This window comes from Alnus glutinosa, chromosome 3 (genome assembly GCF_958979055.1).
Source record: "Alnus glutinosa chromosome 3, dhAlnGlut1.1, whole genome shotgun sequence".
NCBI lineage: Eukaryota > Viridiplantae > Streptophyta > Magnoliopsida > Fagales > Betulaceae > Alnus > Alnus glutinosa.
The window spans coordinates 2,377,018-2,397,647 of record NC_084888.1 but is presented as its reverse complement, the minus strand read 5'-3'; the positions used below and the strand labels follow the sequence as shown (position 1 = coordinate 2,397,647).

The window sequence follows — 20,630 nt, the reverse complement described above, 5'->3', positions numbered from 1 at the left end:
TTATTAAGATTCACTTATTGAGATAAAATGGATCGGAATAGGGCGTAATTAATCGGTTGTATTGAATGAAAACACAAACGCTTAATATAAGAGGGCAAGTGAACCTCATCTACTCGAGCCCTTGCTCAATGGTCTAAACCCTCGTCTCAATATGTGCGAGTCTGCTTGCTCTATCACATTAGCCACCCGTATTGCATGCAGTACCGACTGCTAATTGAACCGATCTGAATCCAAGGTAAATTGTAATGTGCCTTAGATCCTAATCCTGTCATCCTAGTGATTAGTGCTGATAAAAACTGTGCTCTTTTACTTCTGATATTAAAAATAATAAATATATATGGACATGGTCTGGGCGTGAAAGCCTAGCTTCCAGCCCAGTTAGCACCGATTTGGACTTTGGGTCCATTCCACTTTCAACTTTCGAAAGCTCGAGCTGGGAAATAGGCTCACAGTTATTGGGCTGCCAGATTCACAATCTTTCTTCTGACAAAACATTTCAGATATGGGAAATCAATAGCCTAATGCCTTCTACATGATCACTTACCCCAAAAATAAAACCTAGATAATCGGAAAATTAATTAACTTTTTTAGAGCTTTTACATCCCGATATCCAAATGTTATTTTGGCTAGTCGGGATGCAAATTTGGTTAAAAATGTAGCTGTATTCGATTAATTAATTTAGTCCAAAAATTGGTGAGCTCCTCTAATGCTAACCAAATGCAGTGAGCAATGTAACTTGCCGAACGCGGAAAAACGAAAAAAAAAAAAAAAAAAAAGTTTTTGACTCTTGATAAGACATATACTTGACTTTGAAATATATGTGCTTTAAAAAAATAATTACTATTTAAGTGTAATAGTAAAAATCAATACCGGGTATGTTTGGGTGACAATTATTTTTCAAATATTTTTTTTAGAATTTAAATTTTACTCATATTTTATCCAATTTTTCTAATTTTGTCGTAGGTTTTCTAAATCATCCAAATATAATTTCAAAAAGTAAATTATCTCGGTATTCATAATTTTGAATATTTTTCAAAGAAATCACACTCAAACAAGTCATAAACTATAGAGTATGATCTAGATGCTTATGAAAGTTGGTAGCTAAAATATAAAGAATGTGACTTTTTAACTAAAATTGAGACAAAATTTGTTGAGCCGAATGGTAATGAATACCACTAAACTAATGAATCTTGATCTTTCTCACATTGCATTAAATTTTGGTGTTTTCCAACCTCAAATTGTAAACAAAGATAAGTCATTTCATGGTTAATAATTTATTTTATTGTATTTAACAGTATATATGATGCCACGTCGTTTAAAATTTTTAAATAACATGATAATATATTTACTATGTAGTAACATATACATCATTAGATCTGTAAAATTTAAACTTGATCATAAAATGGCTACTCTTCATTTCACTTGAAATGAAGAGGATCCTATTTCGACTAATATATATATACACACACACTTAATTACTAGCTAGATATAAGGTCGTTGCTCATTTAATGAAAGTAAAGTGGTTTTTTTTTTTTTTTTGGTGTGTGTGTTATTTTGAAACTCTTACAAATTTTAATATATTTTCGAATAGTGCTACATGTTATACAAATATCCTACAACGCCGAGATGGCAGAGTCTAGCAGTCATTGTATATATATATATTTTTTTTAACAAAAAAAAAAAAAAAACAATGGTTGATACAAGAGGTACTAAACAACTTTGTCATGTCAACTTTATGAGATATTTATGTAATATTTGTATAGTATGTAGCATTACTCTATATTTTAGATACTTGGGTTTTCTTATTAGATTTATAAAATTAGTATGTTAGTTGATGAATTTGAAATTTTCAAACTTTTCAACTGTCATAGATACGATCATTGGTGAAGGTTTCAACTACAATTTTCATTGTCTATGGGTTGAAGTTAAAATGTGATAAAAATATTTTATATTGGAACAGAGAACCCTTTCTATAAGGATGGACTGTAAAAATAATGTTTTACAGCATCCAATAAAGAGTTGACACATCATCTAAAAGACTAAAATACATTAAGCATGAAAGCATCGAATATTTTCCCTTTTAAGAGTCCAACTAGTTTTAAAAAACCCATCACCTCCTCAGCCCCACCCGCCACCACCAAATCTGCGTTGGAACGTGGAGCAGCAAAAAACGACCAGATCTGGCATTGTTGCCCAGCACCCTAACCGACCATGATCCTGACCCCAACTCCGACCACCAACAAGCTCCCGACACCGTCAGAAACCCACACACCTCGACCCGCTAAACTCAATTTGGCGAAGCCCGAGGTCAAATTCAACGGCAGAGAGAGAGATCCGACAAGGGAAAAACAGACACAGTAAAGAAAAGAGAGATTCGGCGAAGCCCGAGGTCTGTCCGAGAGACAGAACTCTTTGTCACCACTCTCGCTGGTTTCCGAAGGTGTTGGGGGCGGACTAGCAGTGCTTTCTTCTTTGTCTTGACCCTAACCCACCACTGGTTCAGCCATATCTAGACAAGATCTGTGATCTCAAATCTGGGCGAGTATCGACGGTGGCCGGCTCCATGGACTCCAGCAAAAGCTTCGGCTGGAGAGGTGGGTCTGGCAAAGGCAAGGGCCCGTCGGAGATTATACAGAGATGAGTAGGGGATTTGGTGGATTCATGTTTATATTATTTTTATTGTATTTTTTAGAGAAAAAACTATATATATCTACAGTGGTCCAGTTTATATTGTTTGAGATATGCTACATACATTATCTGACGTGGTACTAAAAATTATAATTTGATCCAAAATTTAATAATGATCTATTCAAAACCTAACGGTAATTTTTAGCGCCACATCAGATAGTGAGAATTTGTGTAGAATTTATGATTTATTTAGGCCAAATAAATGTGTTTTGGTAAGTGAGATGGTCTGGGCTGTGAGAGTCGGACTTAAATTGGAACCGGCGGACATGTTCTGGGCGTGAAAGCCTTTCAGCCCAGTTAGCACCGATTTGGACTTTGAGTCCATTCCACTTTTCAACTTTCGAAAGCTCGAGCTGGGAATTAGGCTCAGAGCTATTGGGCTGCCAGATTCACTATCTTGCTTCTGACAAAACATTTCAGATATGGGAAATCAATAGCCTAATGCCTTCTACATGATCACTTACCCCAAAAGTAAAACCTAGATAATCATAAAATTAATTAACAATTTTAGAGCTTTTACATCCCACTAGCCAAATGTTATTTTAGCTAGTCGGGATGCAAATCTGGTAAAAAATGTAGCTGCATTCGGTTAATTAATTTAGTCCAAAAATTGGTAAGCCGCTCTATGCTAACCAAATGCGGTGAGCAATGTAGCACACCGAATGAAGAAAAAAAAAACTCTTGAGAAGACATATACTTGACTTTGAAATATAGGTGCTTTAAAAAAAGAATGACTATTTAAGTGTAATAGTAAAAGTGAATAGCGGGCATGATTGGGTGACAATTATTTTTCAAATACTTTTTTTATAATTCAAATTTCACTCATATTTTATCCAAATTTTTATAATTTTGTCTCAGGTTTTCTAAACCATTCAAATATAATTTCAAAAACAGATTCTCTCGGTATTCTTAATTTTGATATTTTTCAAAGAAATCACACACCCAAACAAGCCCTAAACTATAGTGTGATCTAGATGCTTATAAAAGTTGGTAGCTAAAATATAAAGAATGTGACTTTTTAACTAAAATTGAGACAAACTTTGTTGAAACGAGCGGTAATGAATACCACTAAACTAATGAATCGTGATCCTCCTCACATCGCATTAAATTTTGGTGTTGTCCAACCTCAGATAGTAAACAAATATAAGTCATTTCATGGTTAATAGATCGAACTGCTGAATCAGAAAATAAAAATTGGGTATAATTTATTTTATTACATTTAACGGTATATATGGAGTCATGTCGTTTAACATTTTTAAATAACATGATAACATATTTACTATGTAGTAACATATACATCATTAGATCTGTAAAAATTAAACTTGACCTTGAAATGGCTACTCTTCATTCCACTTAAAATGAAGAGAATCATATTCCGGCTAATATATATATATATATATATAATCACTAGCTAGATATAAGGTCGTTACTCATTTGATGAAAGTAAAGTTTTTTTTATTTTTTTTCAAGTGTTATTTTGAAACTTCTACAAATTTTAATATATTTTTGAGTAGTGCTACATGCCACACAAACATCCTACAATGCTGAGATGACAGAGTTTAACAATCATTATATATGGATATATATATATATATTTTTTTTAAAAAAAAGAAGCAGCGGGTTGATACAATAGGTACGAAACTCTGTCATGTAAACTTTATGGGATATTTATATAATATTTGTGTAGTATATAGTATTACTCTATATTTTAGATACTTGGGTTTTTTTATTTAGATTTGTAAAATTAGTATGTTATTTGATGAATTTGAAATTTACAAACTTTTCAACTGTCGTAGTTCAAAATTCATACTATCATTGACGAAGGTTTCAACTACAATTTTCATTGTTTAGGGGTAGAAGGCTAGAAGTTAAAATGTGATAAAAATATTTTATATTGGAATATACTATTTTCCTTGACATTGATTTGGATCAATTTCGATTTTCATTCTTCAGATTTGTCCCCAAATATTTTTTTTAAAAATATAACAATGTTGTTCTTCCATTAATTAATCATGGATTAAAATTGCATTTAATGCCAATATTAAATTGATTAATCGTGAAAAACAATTTTATTGACTATGATTGTTGATATGTTCGAGGAGGGTTTTTTTTTTTTTTTTTTTTTTAAAAAAAAAATTTTAAGTTACGATAGGATATAAATGTAAAATTTGTTTTTGTATTTTTAAGAGTATTTCATGTTTGAATTTTTTTAATTAATATTATTGTTTTGAGATTATAAAACAAAAGACAAAGAACAATTATTTTAACAAACAAAGCTGATATGTTTGAAATTTTCAAGAGTTGTATTAGATGAAAATTTAGCCTACATCTAATTTACAATAATAAAAATACATTTAAACTAAAAAAAAAAAAAAAAAAGCAATATCTTTTTTCACTCAAATCACATAGATATTCACGTATACCGTTAGCATATAATCTTATATTAACAATCAAATATGAACAGTTGAAAAAACTATAACAAAAATGCTTTATCTTTTTTAAGGCACTTAAGCCAAATCGATTTAACTATGGTTATTGTTTCACTAATCCAATTAATGCTACATGTCATTTTCTCAATTTTCCTATGATCAAATCTATCTTACCTTTTGGAGTACCCAAAATGAACCTACTTGAAAACAGGCCTCGCCAACCCATTTGCCCAGCCCAAGCTGACCCATTTTTTTATCAGTCCTATAGATCAATTGAATCTAAATAGGTCAAGAGGGACTCTCGCTCACGAATGATAGAGGCATATCTATAATATTTTAGCCACTACCACTTGGTCTGTTAAATTCTCTTTATTATTGAGGGCTAAAGAATATATACATAACAGAGTAGGGCGTATATAATCAAATCAATTATCACATGGAACCTCTTCCCTATTTGACAAAGCCCTTGAAAATACTCTTTAAAGATATGAGAGTGAACCACTCATTATTTATAAACACTTTTCTTCTTCAATTTTTCTTAAACTCATTTCATTTTTCAACGAGTATTGACTTAAATATTAGAGCGATTTCCCTTCCCTGCTAAATCCCGACATATTACTTTGTGCTTGTCCATCATTTTCTCTGTAGGTTCTCTTGATTTAAAATTTGGCATGGATCAAGATTGTTCGATCTTAATTTTATATTGGGCATTTAAAGTATTTAAAAAGATGAGATGAAACTCTCTTCCTTTAACACTTTTCAATTGAAATTTGGCTAAAATGAATCTTGATATAATCATACACATATATTTATATGTGGGTATATACTTAAGAATATACTTGTATCAACTTGAAATAATATTATCTGACTTTATAGGGAGTAACATCAAATGAGATCAATTATATATGATTTTAGAATACAAGGTGGGTGAATTTAAATTTTATAAATTTATAAATATATATTAATTCATTAATTAACATAAAAAAAAAACATTTTTTTTTTAAAAAAAATAATAATAATAAAATACTTCCTCAAAAGACCGATTGACACGCTCCCCATGTCCCAATCAAAGCCTAGAGATTTTTTAAGTAACACCGCCAAATTTAACCGTCAAAGACTGGTCAAACCGAAGATTATTTACGCAACGCCAGGTCACGGGTCACCCCGAGCCCCTCCCTCATTATTATATTGTAGAAAGCCTCAAATCTTCACCGTCCAAATTCCCCCAATAATAACCGATGAGCGGCTAGGAGTCCCTGTTTGACCGAAGTACAAAAGGAATTGAACGCCGGAATGATTGGCTCTGATCCTAGTTTGACCGCGAACAAAAAATCGCAAAACAAAAGCTCACCTGGAGCCATTCGCCGATCATTACTCGAGAGAGAGAGAGAGAGGGGGGAAAATTGTAGAGAGAGAAAGACAAGGAAGAAGAGAGGGGGGTTGAGATTGTTTTTCTTGTGTTTTATAATTATTCTTTCAATTTTGTGCTCTCTCTGTTTTGTGAAGAGGAGGGGAGAGAGAAATTTTTGAATTTCTCTCTCCATTTTTTTTTTTTTTAGATTTTATTGTTGTCTTTTTGGTTTGGGTTTTGATTTGCTTGGGGGGGAGAGAGAGGGGATTGAGGGAATTAGGGTTTCCAACCATGAATGTGATGCGCCGGCTGAAGAGCATTGCTTCTGGTCGCACTTCCATTTCATCTGATCCTGTAAGTATTTCTTTTTTTGTTTTCTTGTTTTTGAAGTCTTTGTTTGGTTGCTGGGAAAATGGAGGAAAGGGAAGGGGAAGGAAAGAAAATAACGAATCAATTTTTTAGAAACATGGGAAGCTCTTTTCTTGTAGTACTCAAAATATGTGATGCACGTTTGTAGGTCTTTTAGATTATTTTTTAAATGTATAAATATAAACAAAACTTATATTTTATTTATTTCTCCGGGGTTGAAAATTTATTTCATTATATTTTCCGGGATATTTTTTTTCCGCAGCATAAACGGTGACAATGATCTCCGACAGTGGCAATGATCGCCCTTTTTTCCTACTATGTTTTTTGCTCGATTTTGTGATCTATGCTGTGTAGTTTGAGGCATGGAAGGATTGGCAAGCTCTAATATGTACCAGGGTATTTGGTTTCTTTGAAAATGAGTCTTTTTTAGTGGTTGTGTTGGTTCTGTTATCAATTTTTTTGAGGGGAGAGAATGAGGCAGTTTCTTAAATGCATTTTGACATAATTTAAGGGCTGTTAAGTGTTAAACCCAAAGAAAAAAATGATAAATTTTGTTAGTATATGTAACATATTTTTTGCTTGTATTGGAAATTGTGGGACTGTAGTGTGATAGTTTTCCCGGAAGAGTAATGTTAGGCACCATACTTTTATCTATTTTTTTGATGTGCACTCTCAATCAGCCTTTGATTTTTTTTTTTTTAACAAGGGTTGATTGTTTAACAGTGCCACGTCAGCAAAGTGGGATAAAGTCATAAAAGTGTGTTATGTAGCATTTCTCTTCCCCGAAATGTGTTTGGAATTTATGTGAGGTTTCGTTGTATTATGGTATAAGATTGGCTGATCAATGTTGGTGAATGTCTGTATTTGTACGAGGTCCCATAACTTTGTGCTAATAAAATTTAGTGTTAGATTTGATATGCATAATGGACTGGAGTGGTGTTGTTGTGTGATGATGGGATCTATGATTGCAATTTAGCAAATAATGGCGTTTTGGCTTTAGTTTTTATAGGTTGGTTGTTGATAGTAACCAGTAGTTTAGCAGCTGCCTCCTGTGAAGAAAATCGCCACTGGGGTTGGTGATGGTTCAAAATCCCATTATTTGTGTTTCCCTAAGGGCGCCATAGGCAATGCTTTGTGCATGATATTTTTTCTATTTAGTTCTTTTTTTTTTTTTTTGGTGGGGGGGGTTGGTATTTTAGGAGAAAGTTATGATGAAGTTATAGACATGAGAATTTGCCAGTAGCTCTAAGAGGGACGTGGATATCCATTTTAGAAAATAAGTCATGGAATTTCAAATTTTGAACTACCAGATCAGATCTTCTTTCTGTCTGCTGAAGAATATACCTGATAAGGTGAAACCTAAATGGTTGAGGCATTGGCTCACTGGGGTGTACCAGTTCAGCTGCTCCTAACTGTTAGTCTAGCCTTGGGAGAATTTTTCGACTTTTGGCCTTTGATGCCTTTTGAATTATTAGCATTGTACAATGTCTTGGCCTGGCCTCAAAGGGGAGTTTAATTGCATCTTTGGATGAAACTTTTATAACTTACTAATTGACTACAGGGGCACTTGTAGTTTTATCCAGAAATAAATAAAGTCCTTTCAAATTTAAATTTTCAAATCTCTGTTTATGTTGCATTAATGGCTCCCTTTAGTTTATGTTGCTTTCTGTTGTTTTTCTGGAATGTCATTATGGTTTAAAAATAAAAAAATAAAAATTAGTTAGGTTTTAGGAATAGCAGGGACTATGGGGGCTCTATCTGTCATCATTTAAGATATTTTGGATACATCATTAACTTCTCATGTCTAATTTTGGTACCCATCATAAATTGTTTTCCTTTAGGGTGGGGATTCTATCACAAAGAGAGCAAAGTTTGATCAAGAGACTGAACGGAAGGATACTGAGGAACCAAATAGAGTAGAGAGATGTGCCACGGGCCTAGAGCAGCATATGGCTTCCACATCCCTGGAAACCGCTGCAAGCACATCTGATATATCGTCAATGCCTAGAAAAGAGAAGTCTGGTTATGATCAGCTTCCTAAAGAAATGCATGAAATGAGAATTAGAGATGAGAAAGCAAACAACCATGATGAAAAGGTATATTTTTGTTGGAATTAATCTGTTTCTTCCTTCTTCATAAGCAATTTACATGCATGAGCAATTTTTAATATTTATACATATTCAATCCCTTGAAAATGTCCTTATATAGGACATAATACTTTTGAATCATGTAGAACTTGCAAATTTTTTGAAACAACCAAAACAGTGCAGTTATAAATTGCTGGTGTAAAAATGTGCACTATGCAGGAAATGGATGCTGCTGTTGTGAATGGTAATGGGACAGAAACAGGCCAGATAATTGCAACTACCATAGCTGGTCGAAATGGCCAACCAAAACAGGTAACTTGATTTCTGTTGTTTGTATTTGCATAATTTTGGCTGCCTTTTACTGTATTTCCTGATTGTCTATCTAGATTAATGTAGGTTTCTAATGGTGTATGTTTTTATTCTCACTAAATTTCTGGCATGATTGATGTGAATTTTTTTTAATCTTTTTCTTTTTCTTTTTTTTTTTTTGGGGGGGGGGGGGGGGGGGGGTACATGGGGGTTGAAGAGCTTATTTTGTCTCATTTGGATGCCTGTTCGTGGCTTGGATGGGATTTTAGTGAATATGATTCACCGTGATTGCACTAGTTGACATAGTATATTTCTGGTTATATGAAAAGATGATTACGTGGGTGTACTAATTTACATGCAAGTCAAAATTTTGATGATACATCACCCTGAAAGCTTTCATCCAGTGATTAAATTTTCTCTGCTTGATATTTGGCTTTAGAACCGGTGCCCTGCACTTGAGCTATATTTACAACATAAATGTGTGAGGTTCAGCTTTTACAAACTGTTAATAGTTTGCTCTTTCCTGATTTCAGACAATCTCATACATGGCAGAGCGCGTGGTTGGCACTGGTTCATTTGGTGTTGTCTTTCAGGTACTTGGACTTCACCTGCTTTTGTTCATGCATCCATACTGATTACTGATGTTTTAGTTAATTGTGCCTTTGTCTGTGCGTTTGTATTTTCACTCATAAAGATGTTTTTATCAGCTCTTTGATTCCTTCACTTATGTTGTAGGCTAAGTGCCTGGAAACAGGTGAAGCAGTTGCAATAAAGAAGGTGCTGCAGGATAAGAGATATAAGAATAGAGAACTGCAGATTATGCGCTTACTTGACCATCCTAATGTTGTTCAACTGAGGCACTGTTTCTTCTCAACTACTGAGAAAGATGAGTTGTACCTTAACCTTGTCCTGGAGTATATATCTGAAACTGTCTACCGAATTTCAAAGCACTATATCAGGATGACCCAACATGTGCCCATCATCTATGTACAACTTTATGCATACCAGGTGAACAATGAAACTTTGCATATATCTGTGCAGTGAAATTGTTTAGACGCGTATACCTGATCACTACTTGGCTGCTTTGGGTGTATTTACACTGAATTGTATTCATTTGTTTTGTCTTTGTAGATTTGTCGTGCGCTAAATTACTTGCATCATGTTGTTGGAGTGTGTCATCGTGACATTAAACCACAGAATCTACTGGTAAGATATTCTTGCATTTGTTTCATCAGTTGTATTTGTATCAGTCTTAGATTTTGTACATATTTTAGTGTCAAAGTGAAGCATGTATTTTGTAGCTACCACCTTTTCAAATGAATCATGAAATTTTAGTGAAGTGATATTATTGCTTTCTTTGGATTCAATTAATTTGGGAATGCCCGCTGTCAGAAACTAAAAACACTTGTCTTTATTTATATGTGGCTAGTTCTGAAAATGACTTTTACACGAGAAGGAAGGTCTATGGAAGTTACTTGTCAGCACGTCATCTTGACAGTTTGTACTGAGAATTTTATCACACAATCTATGAAAAATATCTCTTGGTAACAGTGGTGGTAATACTGCTTGTTCTAGGACTACATAAAATGCAATTATGACATTCGATGGTGCTCATGGTCATTGGTAAAACTTGTTATGTATTTGGCCTTAAGATGTCATCTTATTTGAACTCCTGTTACTATATGGTATCGAGGCATACTAGAGTTGAGGATATTATGCTTATTGCAGGTCAATCCTCAGAATCATCAGTTAAAGATATGCGATTTCGGCAGTGCAAAAATGCTGGTGTGTTTTTCCTTCTCTTTTATTCCGTATCTTAAAAGGATTTCGGAAATAATCTTAAAGGCTACTTATGAAATTCATTTTGACATTTTTAGGTCCCAGGTGAACCCAACATATCATATATTTGCTCGCGATATTACAGGGCTCCAGAACTTATATTTGGGGCTACAGAATACACAACTGCAATTGATATGTGGTCAGTCGGTTGTGTCCTTGCTGAGCTTCTTCTAGGACAGGTTGGTGTATATATGTGGTATTTTTTTATTTTCAGACTTCGATGATAAAGTTTAATTATCAAACTATGATTAAGATTTGGATAATGTGTAAATTTCTGCTTTACTTGAGTCATGCCTGGTAGTACATACAGAGATGGAGTGTGTTCTTTGTTGCACTCACAATAGAATTAGTATCTTATGTTCTTCCAGAAATGGTTGACACTTACTATGATTTCAGATTACTTTTAGTGAGCGAAGAGTGCATAATTGATTTACACCTATCATGCTTTTCTATCAATTTTTTTTTTTTGGTATAATTGTTTAGTGAATTTTACCTCTGTTTTCTTGGGTACCTTTTCACTCATGCCTTCATTATTTGGAGATTTGGAAGTTGTTAATCTTAGAGGTTTGTAGCGCTAGGATCTATGTGAATCTCCTTTAAGTGAGGCTCTTTATTTACTATGTTCCTGCTTATGACTGCCCTCTGTTTAACAACCATCTAGTGGAGGATGCCTTTATTCCTTTGTTTTTTTTTTTTTTGGAAGTTATGAAGTTTTTAGATATTTAGTGTCTTCTGAAATAAGATACATATCCGGTTATGATGTTAACTGAGTTTTGTATCGTATGCAGCCACTGTTTCCTGGTGAAAGTGGTGTTGATCAGTTGGTCGAGATCATTAAGGTGTACTATCTATTAACCTATTGCTTGCATTCCTTTACCACTATTATTGATGTTTTGCTTCCTCTCAATGATTTTCTTCTTCAATTTCTGTTGTATTGTAATAGATTCTGGGGACTCCGACTAGAGAAGAAATCAAGTGCATGAATCCTAATTACAATGAGTACAAATTCCCTCAGATCAAAGCTCACCCGTGGCACAAGGTTTGCTAGAAATTTTATTGTCATTTCTTCCTCATTGATAGGAACCGTACTTTTTGTGATGGTGGAAATCTTATGAGGTTACAATTTCCAGATATTTCACAAGCGAATGCCCCCTGAAGCAGTGGATCTTGTATCAAGGCTGCTCCAGTACTCACCAAGTCTACGTTGCACCGCTGTAAGAAAATTATTTGCTTTATTATTTTTCCTGAATTTTATCAAATGTTTTTTTCCCCGTTGTCTTAATGATGGTTCAGTAAATACCATTAGTGTGAAATTTGTCTTCCAATAATAATGTGGGACATCCGCTGTTATTTGGGTCAAGTTGATATGGCTACAGCTTTGGTAGGAAATTTTGGATGACCTGTTTCTATGGTCACTAAGCTGCTCTGGCAGCCAATTGCTATTGCTTATATGCTAGCACATTCATGTATCTTGTTTGAATTTTTATGTGTTATTTATATTATATTATGTCAAAATTTTGCACATTCTTGATTTCATTGTGTGAGGTTATTTAACTATTTACGCCTAACTTTCAGTTGGAAGCATGTGCGCACCCCTTCTTTGATGATCTGAGAGACCCAAATGCATCCTTGCCTAATGGGCGAGCACTACCTCCTTTGTTCAATTTCACAGCTCAAGGTTAGTTGGTCTCCCCTGTTCTTTCCCATTTTGCTCGACAGTTTATCTTTGTTTCTGATGCCAAAAGCCCTGCAGAACTTGCCGGCGCATCTGCTGAACTGCGTCATCGTCTCATTCCGGAGCATGCAAGGAATTAAATTTCATTGGACGTGGTTTTAACATCTGTAGGCACTACAAATGAGTTTTTGTATGCTCAGTTGTTGTTGTCGGAAGAGGCATGCTGCCCTGCCCAATTAGCCGAGGACCTGCCGCCTTTCGTCTTCATGAATTGTTCATGGTAGAAGCAAGGGGTGGGAGTCTAGGGGCTGGCAGGCTGTCCATCAATGATGAGATGGATCTGCAGGCGCAATTAACAGGTGGAGGGAGTGGAATTGCTTGAATGAGGTTCACATTTTGCATTTCTACGTTGTGACATTGTATGCCTTGACTTACAAATATGTTATCGTTTTGTCATATATGCTTATTGGGCATTTGATATGGGGACCGACTCAATGGGAATTTCGGTGTATATTGTTTCTTCCCACTTTTGGTGTTACAAAGAAATTCAGGGTGTTTGTTTAATGTTTTAAAAAGTGTTTTTGGTGTTTTGATTTGAAATTTTTTTTTTTGATGTGATTTTTAGTTGAGAAGTGTTTTATGTAAAGTCTACATTTGAGAAAATGTTCTTTGTGGGGTCCCCATTTAATAAAATTGTTGGGTAAATTTATTATTGTTATTATTTTATAGAAAGTGTTGTGTTTGGAAAGGATGGTTTTGCGTCTACTTCTGTTCTGATCAAAGCTGGCCACCCCTATCCAACGGAGGTGGCCGTGCAGTCTCATTCCTCTCCTCTGTTAGGGGTGAGACCATGAGGTCACTTCTCTTTTTTTCTTTTCTTTTTTAATTTTTTAGAAATAGTAAGTCAGCTGTTACACCTTAAAAATTAAGCACATTTTTTTTTTAAAAAAAAAATTCCTTATAAGTTGTGATTATTCTCTTAGCAATATGTTGCATTGTTCTCAGTACCACAAGAAGAGAGGGAGAGAGAAAAGAGGTTTTTTTTTTAATAGATGAGAGAGAAAAGAGGTTATTCTCTTTAAGTGAATTTTGAAAAGCAAATTCTATCCGACATAAAGCCAAAATCTGTTTTTGGCAGTACAAATTTTGAAAGGCAATTGGTTAATAAAGATGCTCAAGGCAACAGGAACATTCATTCACCTGAAACATGCTTGGCATCGGCAATGGAAAGTTTTTCAACTTGAACTGGAAGCACTGGGGTTTGCCTTCTGCACGACAATAAATAATGTCATGTAATTTATTCCACACAAAACCAATAAAAAAATTAGTAAGCATTATGCGTAAGCTGTCTGATGATGTACCTTTAATTCAAGGAGTCTTTTGTCCACCAAAAGTTCGGTGATGGAGAAGCCGGATTGCATGAAGAGGTAAAACCATGTTGTTAATGTCTTAAATCACATTGCTGGAAAGTTTCAGAAGATCCAGTGTGGAAATTTTCTCAGGAACCCCTAATGCACAGCCTGTTTTCCTTTTGCCACCCTATGGTCTGAAAGTCTTAGTTTAGTCCCCTGAGGTTTTTTCCATCATATTTTGCTGTCAAGTTACATGGAATTGGCACATGAAAAGGCCTGCATTGGGGGTGTCAAAGTGCATATTCTATCTATCTTAACAGCAAAATGTAATGCACAATTCTCACAGCGGCAGAATCGCATTTTCCAAACACAAGGTGGCGAGATGAAGACAGGTTTTACCATGAGGGTAAAATACAGTTTGCCTAATTTTTCTTTCTTCTTTAGAAGATATTCAAAGTGGCAAATTGGGGCCACATATTGCTAGGTCCTATCATATACATGGCATGTCTGCAGAAGGTAAATTTCTTATGGCTGTCCAAGTGCTCAGATTTGAGATAATTCATGTCATATGGGTATATCGACGACGGGAGATTCATATTACCTGCTAAGTAAGGGTTTCACCTGAGTGTCATAAGACACAGTCTGCATACTCTCCCGGGTTCCAGAACTTTCAGATTTGCCTGTCAAAAAAAAAAAAAAAAAAATCAATAATATTATACATTATTAACATCAAAGCAAAAGAAGGTGACGGTTTTAACCTTGAGAGTGATGTTGCAGGAAAAATTATGTAGTGAAAGCACCAAAAACCAGTCATTTCAGCAAATGCTCCTCATGGGAAACTGGTTAGGAGTAAGATTTGGGATGAAATTCCTACCAATAGTCCCCACAAGAACAAATTCCGTCTCTAAAATGATGAAAACAGTTTGAATCCCTCAAAATAATGTGTCGAAGAAATACTCTTGATATATATTTCATAGCAGTATGGCAATCTCCGCAAACTCGAAGATTCTTAAAAATGCGAATTGGTGCTCCTGGTGGCACGGTGAGAAGCCCAAAAGCAACGGCCAACTTCTCACTGTGATAAGCTAGAGCAAGCTTCTTACCCTCTTCATCCATGTCATGAAGTGCAAAACTCATGTCTGGCACGTAACCAGCTTCCTTGATTAATATCATAATCTCATCTATCTTGGAATAGATCTCAGATGTCCTTGGATGGCCTCTATCTTCAGACATAAATTTATGCACATGGCTGTTCATCTCAATCCAACTGTAACCAGGTTCCTTACTGATTCCCATTGATTTCATCAATTTTCGAATTCTTGCAGCATCTTCCCATCTGTTGGCTGCAGAATACATGTTAGATAATAGAACGTAAGGCATAGCATTCACGGGTTCCAATTCAAAAAGGTTGTTTGCTGCCATCTCTCCCAGCTCTAAATTCCCATGTACTCTACATGCAGCAAGTAGTGCCTTCCATACTGTTGCATCTGGTTTAACATCCATTTTATTCAGTAATTGCTTAGCCTCATTAATTTTTCCTGAGCGCCCCAAGAGGTCAATCATACAGGCATAGTGTTCAGGACCTGGCTTTATTCCATAGACCTTATTCATTGATTCAAAAAACCGGTGACCATCTTCTACAAGACCAGCATGGCTGCAAGCAAATAGTACACCAATAAAAGTTATGAAGTCCGGCTTTGTGCCACCTGCTATCATCTGATCATAAAATTGTATGGAGTCCTTTCCTTTACCATTTTGTGCATAACCGACTATTAAAGCAGTCCAAGTAATCACATCTCGAACTTGCATTGAGTCGAAGACCCTATTGGCATCTTCTATACACCCACATTTTGCATACATTGTGACAAGGGAATTATCTACGGACAAAGATGATTCAAGGCCAGATTTAATAAAGTTTGCATGAACTTGTTGCCCAAATTCTAAGACTGTCAACTCTGAACAGGCACTCAAGACGCTGGCAATCACAAATTGGTCCGGACAAATTCCTGTAGTTCTCATATCACAAAACAATTTAATAGCTTCTCCATGAGAGCCATTGTGAGCATATCCTGTGACTAGGGAGGTCCATGAGATCACATCCTTGTCTATCATCTGATTGAACACCTTAAATGCACAATCTAAGTTTCCTTGTTTTGCATACATGTCAACGAGAGCATTGCTCACAAGCCTATAACCCTCGAATCCAGTCTTGACAATCAAACAGTGGACAGATTTTGAGTTTTTCATATCCATCATGGAGGCAAAAGAGTTTAGTACCGAAGGGTATGTAAAATCATTAATCTTCATATCTTTTGCATGCATCTTCTTAAATAAGGACTGAGCTTCCTCTTCAAATCCATGCCTCACACACCCAACTATCATCGAGTTCCAAGAAACAACGTCATCAGTTTCCATATTCTCTAATGCCCTCCTTGCACTATTCAAGTCTCCACATTTTGCATACATATCAACCAATGCACTTTGGACAAACACATTAGCTCCAAAACCACTCGTAATTATGCACCCATGCACCTGAGCCCCAAAATTACATGCTGAAACCACCGCACAGGCTGTCAAAATGCTAGGAAAGGTAAACTGATTGGACTCCACCCCTTTTGCTCTCATGTCTCGAAAACACTCAATTGCCTTAAAGCCATGACCAATCTGAGAGTACCCTGTAAGCATAGCAGTCCATAACACATAATTTCTGCTGTCAGACAATGTCTCAAAGAGATACTCAGCTTCCAAAATGCACTTGCACTTTGCGTACATGTCAACAAGACCAGTAATAACAAAAACATTGAAGTCAAATCCAGTCTTGATCACATAACCATGAACGTTTTCACCTCTCCGGAGCGAACCCAATATTGAACATCCCCTCAGAACACTGCCCAATGTATACTGGCTCAGATTTTGTCCCTCGGAATGCATTTCTCTAAACAATTCAAAAGCTTCCATTTCACAACCATATCGACAATACCCTGATATAAGAGAAGACCAAGCAATAGAACTTCTATTCGGAGTATCATCAAAAAGCTTTCTAGCTTCAGCTAGCATTCCTGAATTCGCATAAGCAGCAATCATCGTGTTCCAACTAAACTCGTCCCTTTCAGACATTTTATCAAACATTTTACGGGCTTCACCGATTCGACCAGATTTAGACAGTTCATTAAGCAGTCGGTTCGAATCCAAGCTAGGATTCACAATGCCATGAACGAAATGAGCTAAATCTATGTGATTGAATTGATGGCATGCTCTATGAGAGAAACTCAAAATTCCTAGATTCTTGAACATAAGTAGCTTCTTCTCGCCGTCTTCTACTCTTAAAAGATCACGTAGTATCTCCTTTTAATTACATAAATTTTCAGACCAGAGCGACATCACATCACATCACATCACATGTAATAGTTGTTCCTTTTCACTTTTCGGGTCAGACCCGCAAGACCCATTGGGTCATATGCGAAGGACAACACCATCATGGGCCGGGCCTGGGAAGTGGGACCTAACCTTGCTTTATTTTTGGTCATGCTTGGAGGACTAATTCAGATTTTCACAAAAATATTTGGTTATATGAAAAATTTAAAGTTTTATTTATTTATTTATAAAATTCATACTCTATTCAAATTCTTAATGTCCAAATTATTCATTACTGCGTGAATTTAAAATTTAGTATTCAAATTTGAGTTGAGTCTACTTACTAATGAGAACTTCCTATCCGAAACTTTACTATAATAACACTCGAGTCATTTAGACACCAATCAAATAGTGACTTAGATGGGCCCGTAATGCAAAAATCTAGGGACGCTCCCTAGAGATGCACCGAGCCATGGCTTGACCTTAGCCCCACCCAGGGACGGAGGGAAGGGGGGGGCTGGCAGGGGCCATGGCCCCCCCTCCCCACAATTTCCTTAAAAAAAATATATATTTCTTAGATAAAAAAAAAAAAAAAACTCCAAAAATTAAAAAAAAATATAAAGTAAAAATCAAAATTTAGCTTATTTGACCCCTACCAAAAAATTTTTTTTTGGCCATCGGCCCCTGCTCATAAAAACTTCTGGCTCTGTCCCTGACCCCACCAAAAGCATGGTAGCAAAAAGTCAGGTGAGCAAGGATCGATCCCCTTAACATTGTGCATATATAAACTTTTTGAACTCATGTCTTCTCCCTCGCCTAACATTAACAACATTTGAGTAAAGCCCTTAACATAGAAGTGTACAAACGGTTATAATCGGCAGTTATTACATTTTATTAACACCAACCGCTAATTGCCTAGGCGGAGACAGTTACTTTTATAACTGCCGGTTAGCGATTATTGAGTAAATAACCGGCAATTGTATAACCGCTTTTCAATTTGAGTTTTGAACCGATTTTAGACTAGTTTTGGGCCGGTTTTAATAAAAGTTTTTTTTTAATAAAAGTGAAGGTTTTTAAATCCAAAATCCAAATCCAAACACAAATACAAATCTAAAACATAACAAATCCAAATAACCAAATACAAACAAATCAAAAACCCAAACATTACAAATCTAAAATTATATATATATATATATATATATATATATATATATATATATATATATATATATAAGCGGTTAGTGGTTATTAACCGTTTGTTCCAAACCCTCCAATCACTAAAGACTTGAGAGTTCGAAACCCGTACAATAATGACTTTAATTTGCTTGATAATATATTTTAAAAAAATTATTTTTATTTTTTCTTTTCAAAACAAAATATGTATTAACCAACAATAAAAAAAATTATAAACACATCTAAAATACTCATAACTATCTTTATCTTTGAATTTATTTTTAAAAGAAGGTCAGACTGATCTCAAACAAAATGCATATGGAAAACAAGGACCGATGGCCCAAGTTTTTTCAATCTTTCTTTCATTCCGATCAAAAATAAAAAAGATTATTCCTTATAACTAGGGACGGAGTCAAACATTTTAATGAGAAAATGCCAAATATATATATATATATATATATATATATATATATATATATATATATATATATATATATATATATATAAAGTCAAATTTTAATTAAATTAAACATAACCCAGTTTTTATATTTTCGTTAAGCGCAAAACCGTTAAAACGCAAGACATATGTACTGTAAGTCTGTAACACACATAAAATGATGGGTTTGTTTGTTAAGCTTAGGGACAATACAGAATAGTGCATGTCACTATTCACATTATTATTTTATTTTATTTTTTCATTTTCCAATAACAATTAATATCAAAACATTCACACTTTTTATATCACATCAATAATTTTTTATTACTATTCAAATAAAAAAATTAACTACAATACAAAACTTTTTCACTTTTTTATACAAATTCTTTTTATTTTATATCACATCATCATTTTTTACTAATTTCAAAATTAACAACCCACTACTATGTTCTATTCTGTTCTGTACATGTCTTTGCCAAACAAGCCCATCATTAGACAATCTCCTAACCGAGACTCTTCTCCTTTACACTTTCATTTCAAGCTTTTGTATTTGTTATTTCTTAGTTTCTAACTCTTCAGTCTTCTCCTTTACACTTTCATTTCAAGCTTTCACCGTTGTTCTTTCTTAGTTTCTTCTCGCAAAATGCAAATGTAGCAAAACTCATAATTTAGCAACCCCCCCAAAAAAAAAAAAAAAAAAAAAAACAAAGTTTTGCCTCTAATGTGAGCCGGGAAAAGTTGATCTCAACTCGCAATAAAACTCTCCCTCTTTTTCGCCGTGACTCAGTACTTCTGTGGGACCGTGAGTGTCTTTGGCTATTTATTCAGCCAAGTTAAAAATTTTGATAATCAAGGTACATCATATATTTTTCAATTTGTATCATTTTCAGACAAGTTCGTTGCTACCCGTAAAATATTAAAATAAAATTTGACAATGAAGCTATCATTTCAAATGAGATGAAGCTAGTTAAAAAGATGATAAAATGGAAGGGGACAAGAGGCTAAAAAAATTTATTGATAGAGGTCGATAAGCAAAAATACCTTATAATTTATTTATTTTTTACCTTAATTTTTTTTTTCTTCTTAAAGAGTTGAGGGGACCGGCCCCCACGCTCCGTCATTGCTTATAACCTTTTCCTACTTGATTTTTTTTATTTTTTTTTAAAAAAGACTAAGACGAAGACGAAGACAAAGAGCTCAAATAATAAATATGGCCCCCCACCTTTACCGAATGTAGTCCATTTAGGCTTAGGACCAGTTGATTTTCAAGCATCTTGGGCGGGAACTACGACAGGCAATCGGTGGGTACCCGCAAGTGGTTCCAGGAACGTACATACGTTTGTTTTATCCTTGTGCTTTTGGGCTTTAGCCTTTTGGCATCTTTTCCTTTGAATTATATGTGTCACGGACTTCACGCGTCATCATCTTCCTTACACCTTCACGTTCGTCTCCATGTCGTACCAGGGGATTCATCATTCATGGAGGGCTGCTCAACGGGTACGCCCAAAACCGGCGAGATCGATCCGACTATTCTGACTCCTCCCAATACATTGGGAACGGATAAATCC

At 35.0% G+C, this 20,630-nt stretch overlaps 2 protein-coding genes across 3 annotated transcripts; one reads left to right on the top strand and one right to left on the bottom strand.

Annotated features, from left to right (window-relative positions):
* Positions 1 to 6,419: 6,419 nt before the first annotated feature.
* Positions 6,420 to 13,347, top strand: LOC133862839 (shaggy-related protein kinase theta). The gene is made up of 13 exons (XM_062298720.1): positions 6,420 to 6,822; positions 8,679 to 8,933; positions 9,144 to 9,236; positions 9,767 to 9,826; positions 9,969 to 10,241; positions 10,365 to 10,439; positions 10,962 to 11,018; positions 11,111 to 11,251; positions 11,861 to 11,911; positions 12,016 to 12,111; positions 12,203 to 12,286; positions 12,648 to 12,750; positions 12,826 to 13,347. Exons 1-13 carry the CDS (start codon positions 6,760 to 6,762, stop codon positions 12,885 to 12,887), a joined length of 1,413 nt encoding a protein of 470 aa, XP_062154704.1. The 5' UTR covers positions 6,420 to 6,759; the 3' UTR covers positions 12,888 to 13,347.
* Positions 13,348 to 13,828: 481 nt separating this feature from the next.
* Positions 13,829 to 17,484, bottom strand: LOC133862838 (pentatricopeptide repeat-containing protein At2g03880, mitochondrial). Of its 2 annotated transcripts, XM_062298719.1 has the most exons (4): positions 14,858 to 17,484; positions 14,701 to 14,779; positions 14,109 to 14,124; positions 13,829 to 14,015 (listed from the first exon to the last, which is right to left on the bottom strand). In XM_062298719.1, the coding sequence occupies exon 1, from the start codon at positions 17,391 to 17,393 to the stop codon at positions 14,970 to 14,972; it is 2,424 nt and encodes an 807-aa protein (XP_062154703.1). In that variant the 5' UTR covers positions 17,394 to 17,484; the 3' UTR covers positions 13,829 to 14,015; positions 14,109 to 14,124; positions 14,701 to 14,779; positions 14,858 to 14,969. The 2 variants fall into 2 exon arrangements, with proteins under 2 accessions (XP_062154703.1, XP_062154702.1); XM_062298718.1 differs by having other exon boundaries at positions 14,109 to 14,779.
* Positions 17,485 to 20,630: the final 3,146 nt, after the last annotated feature.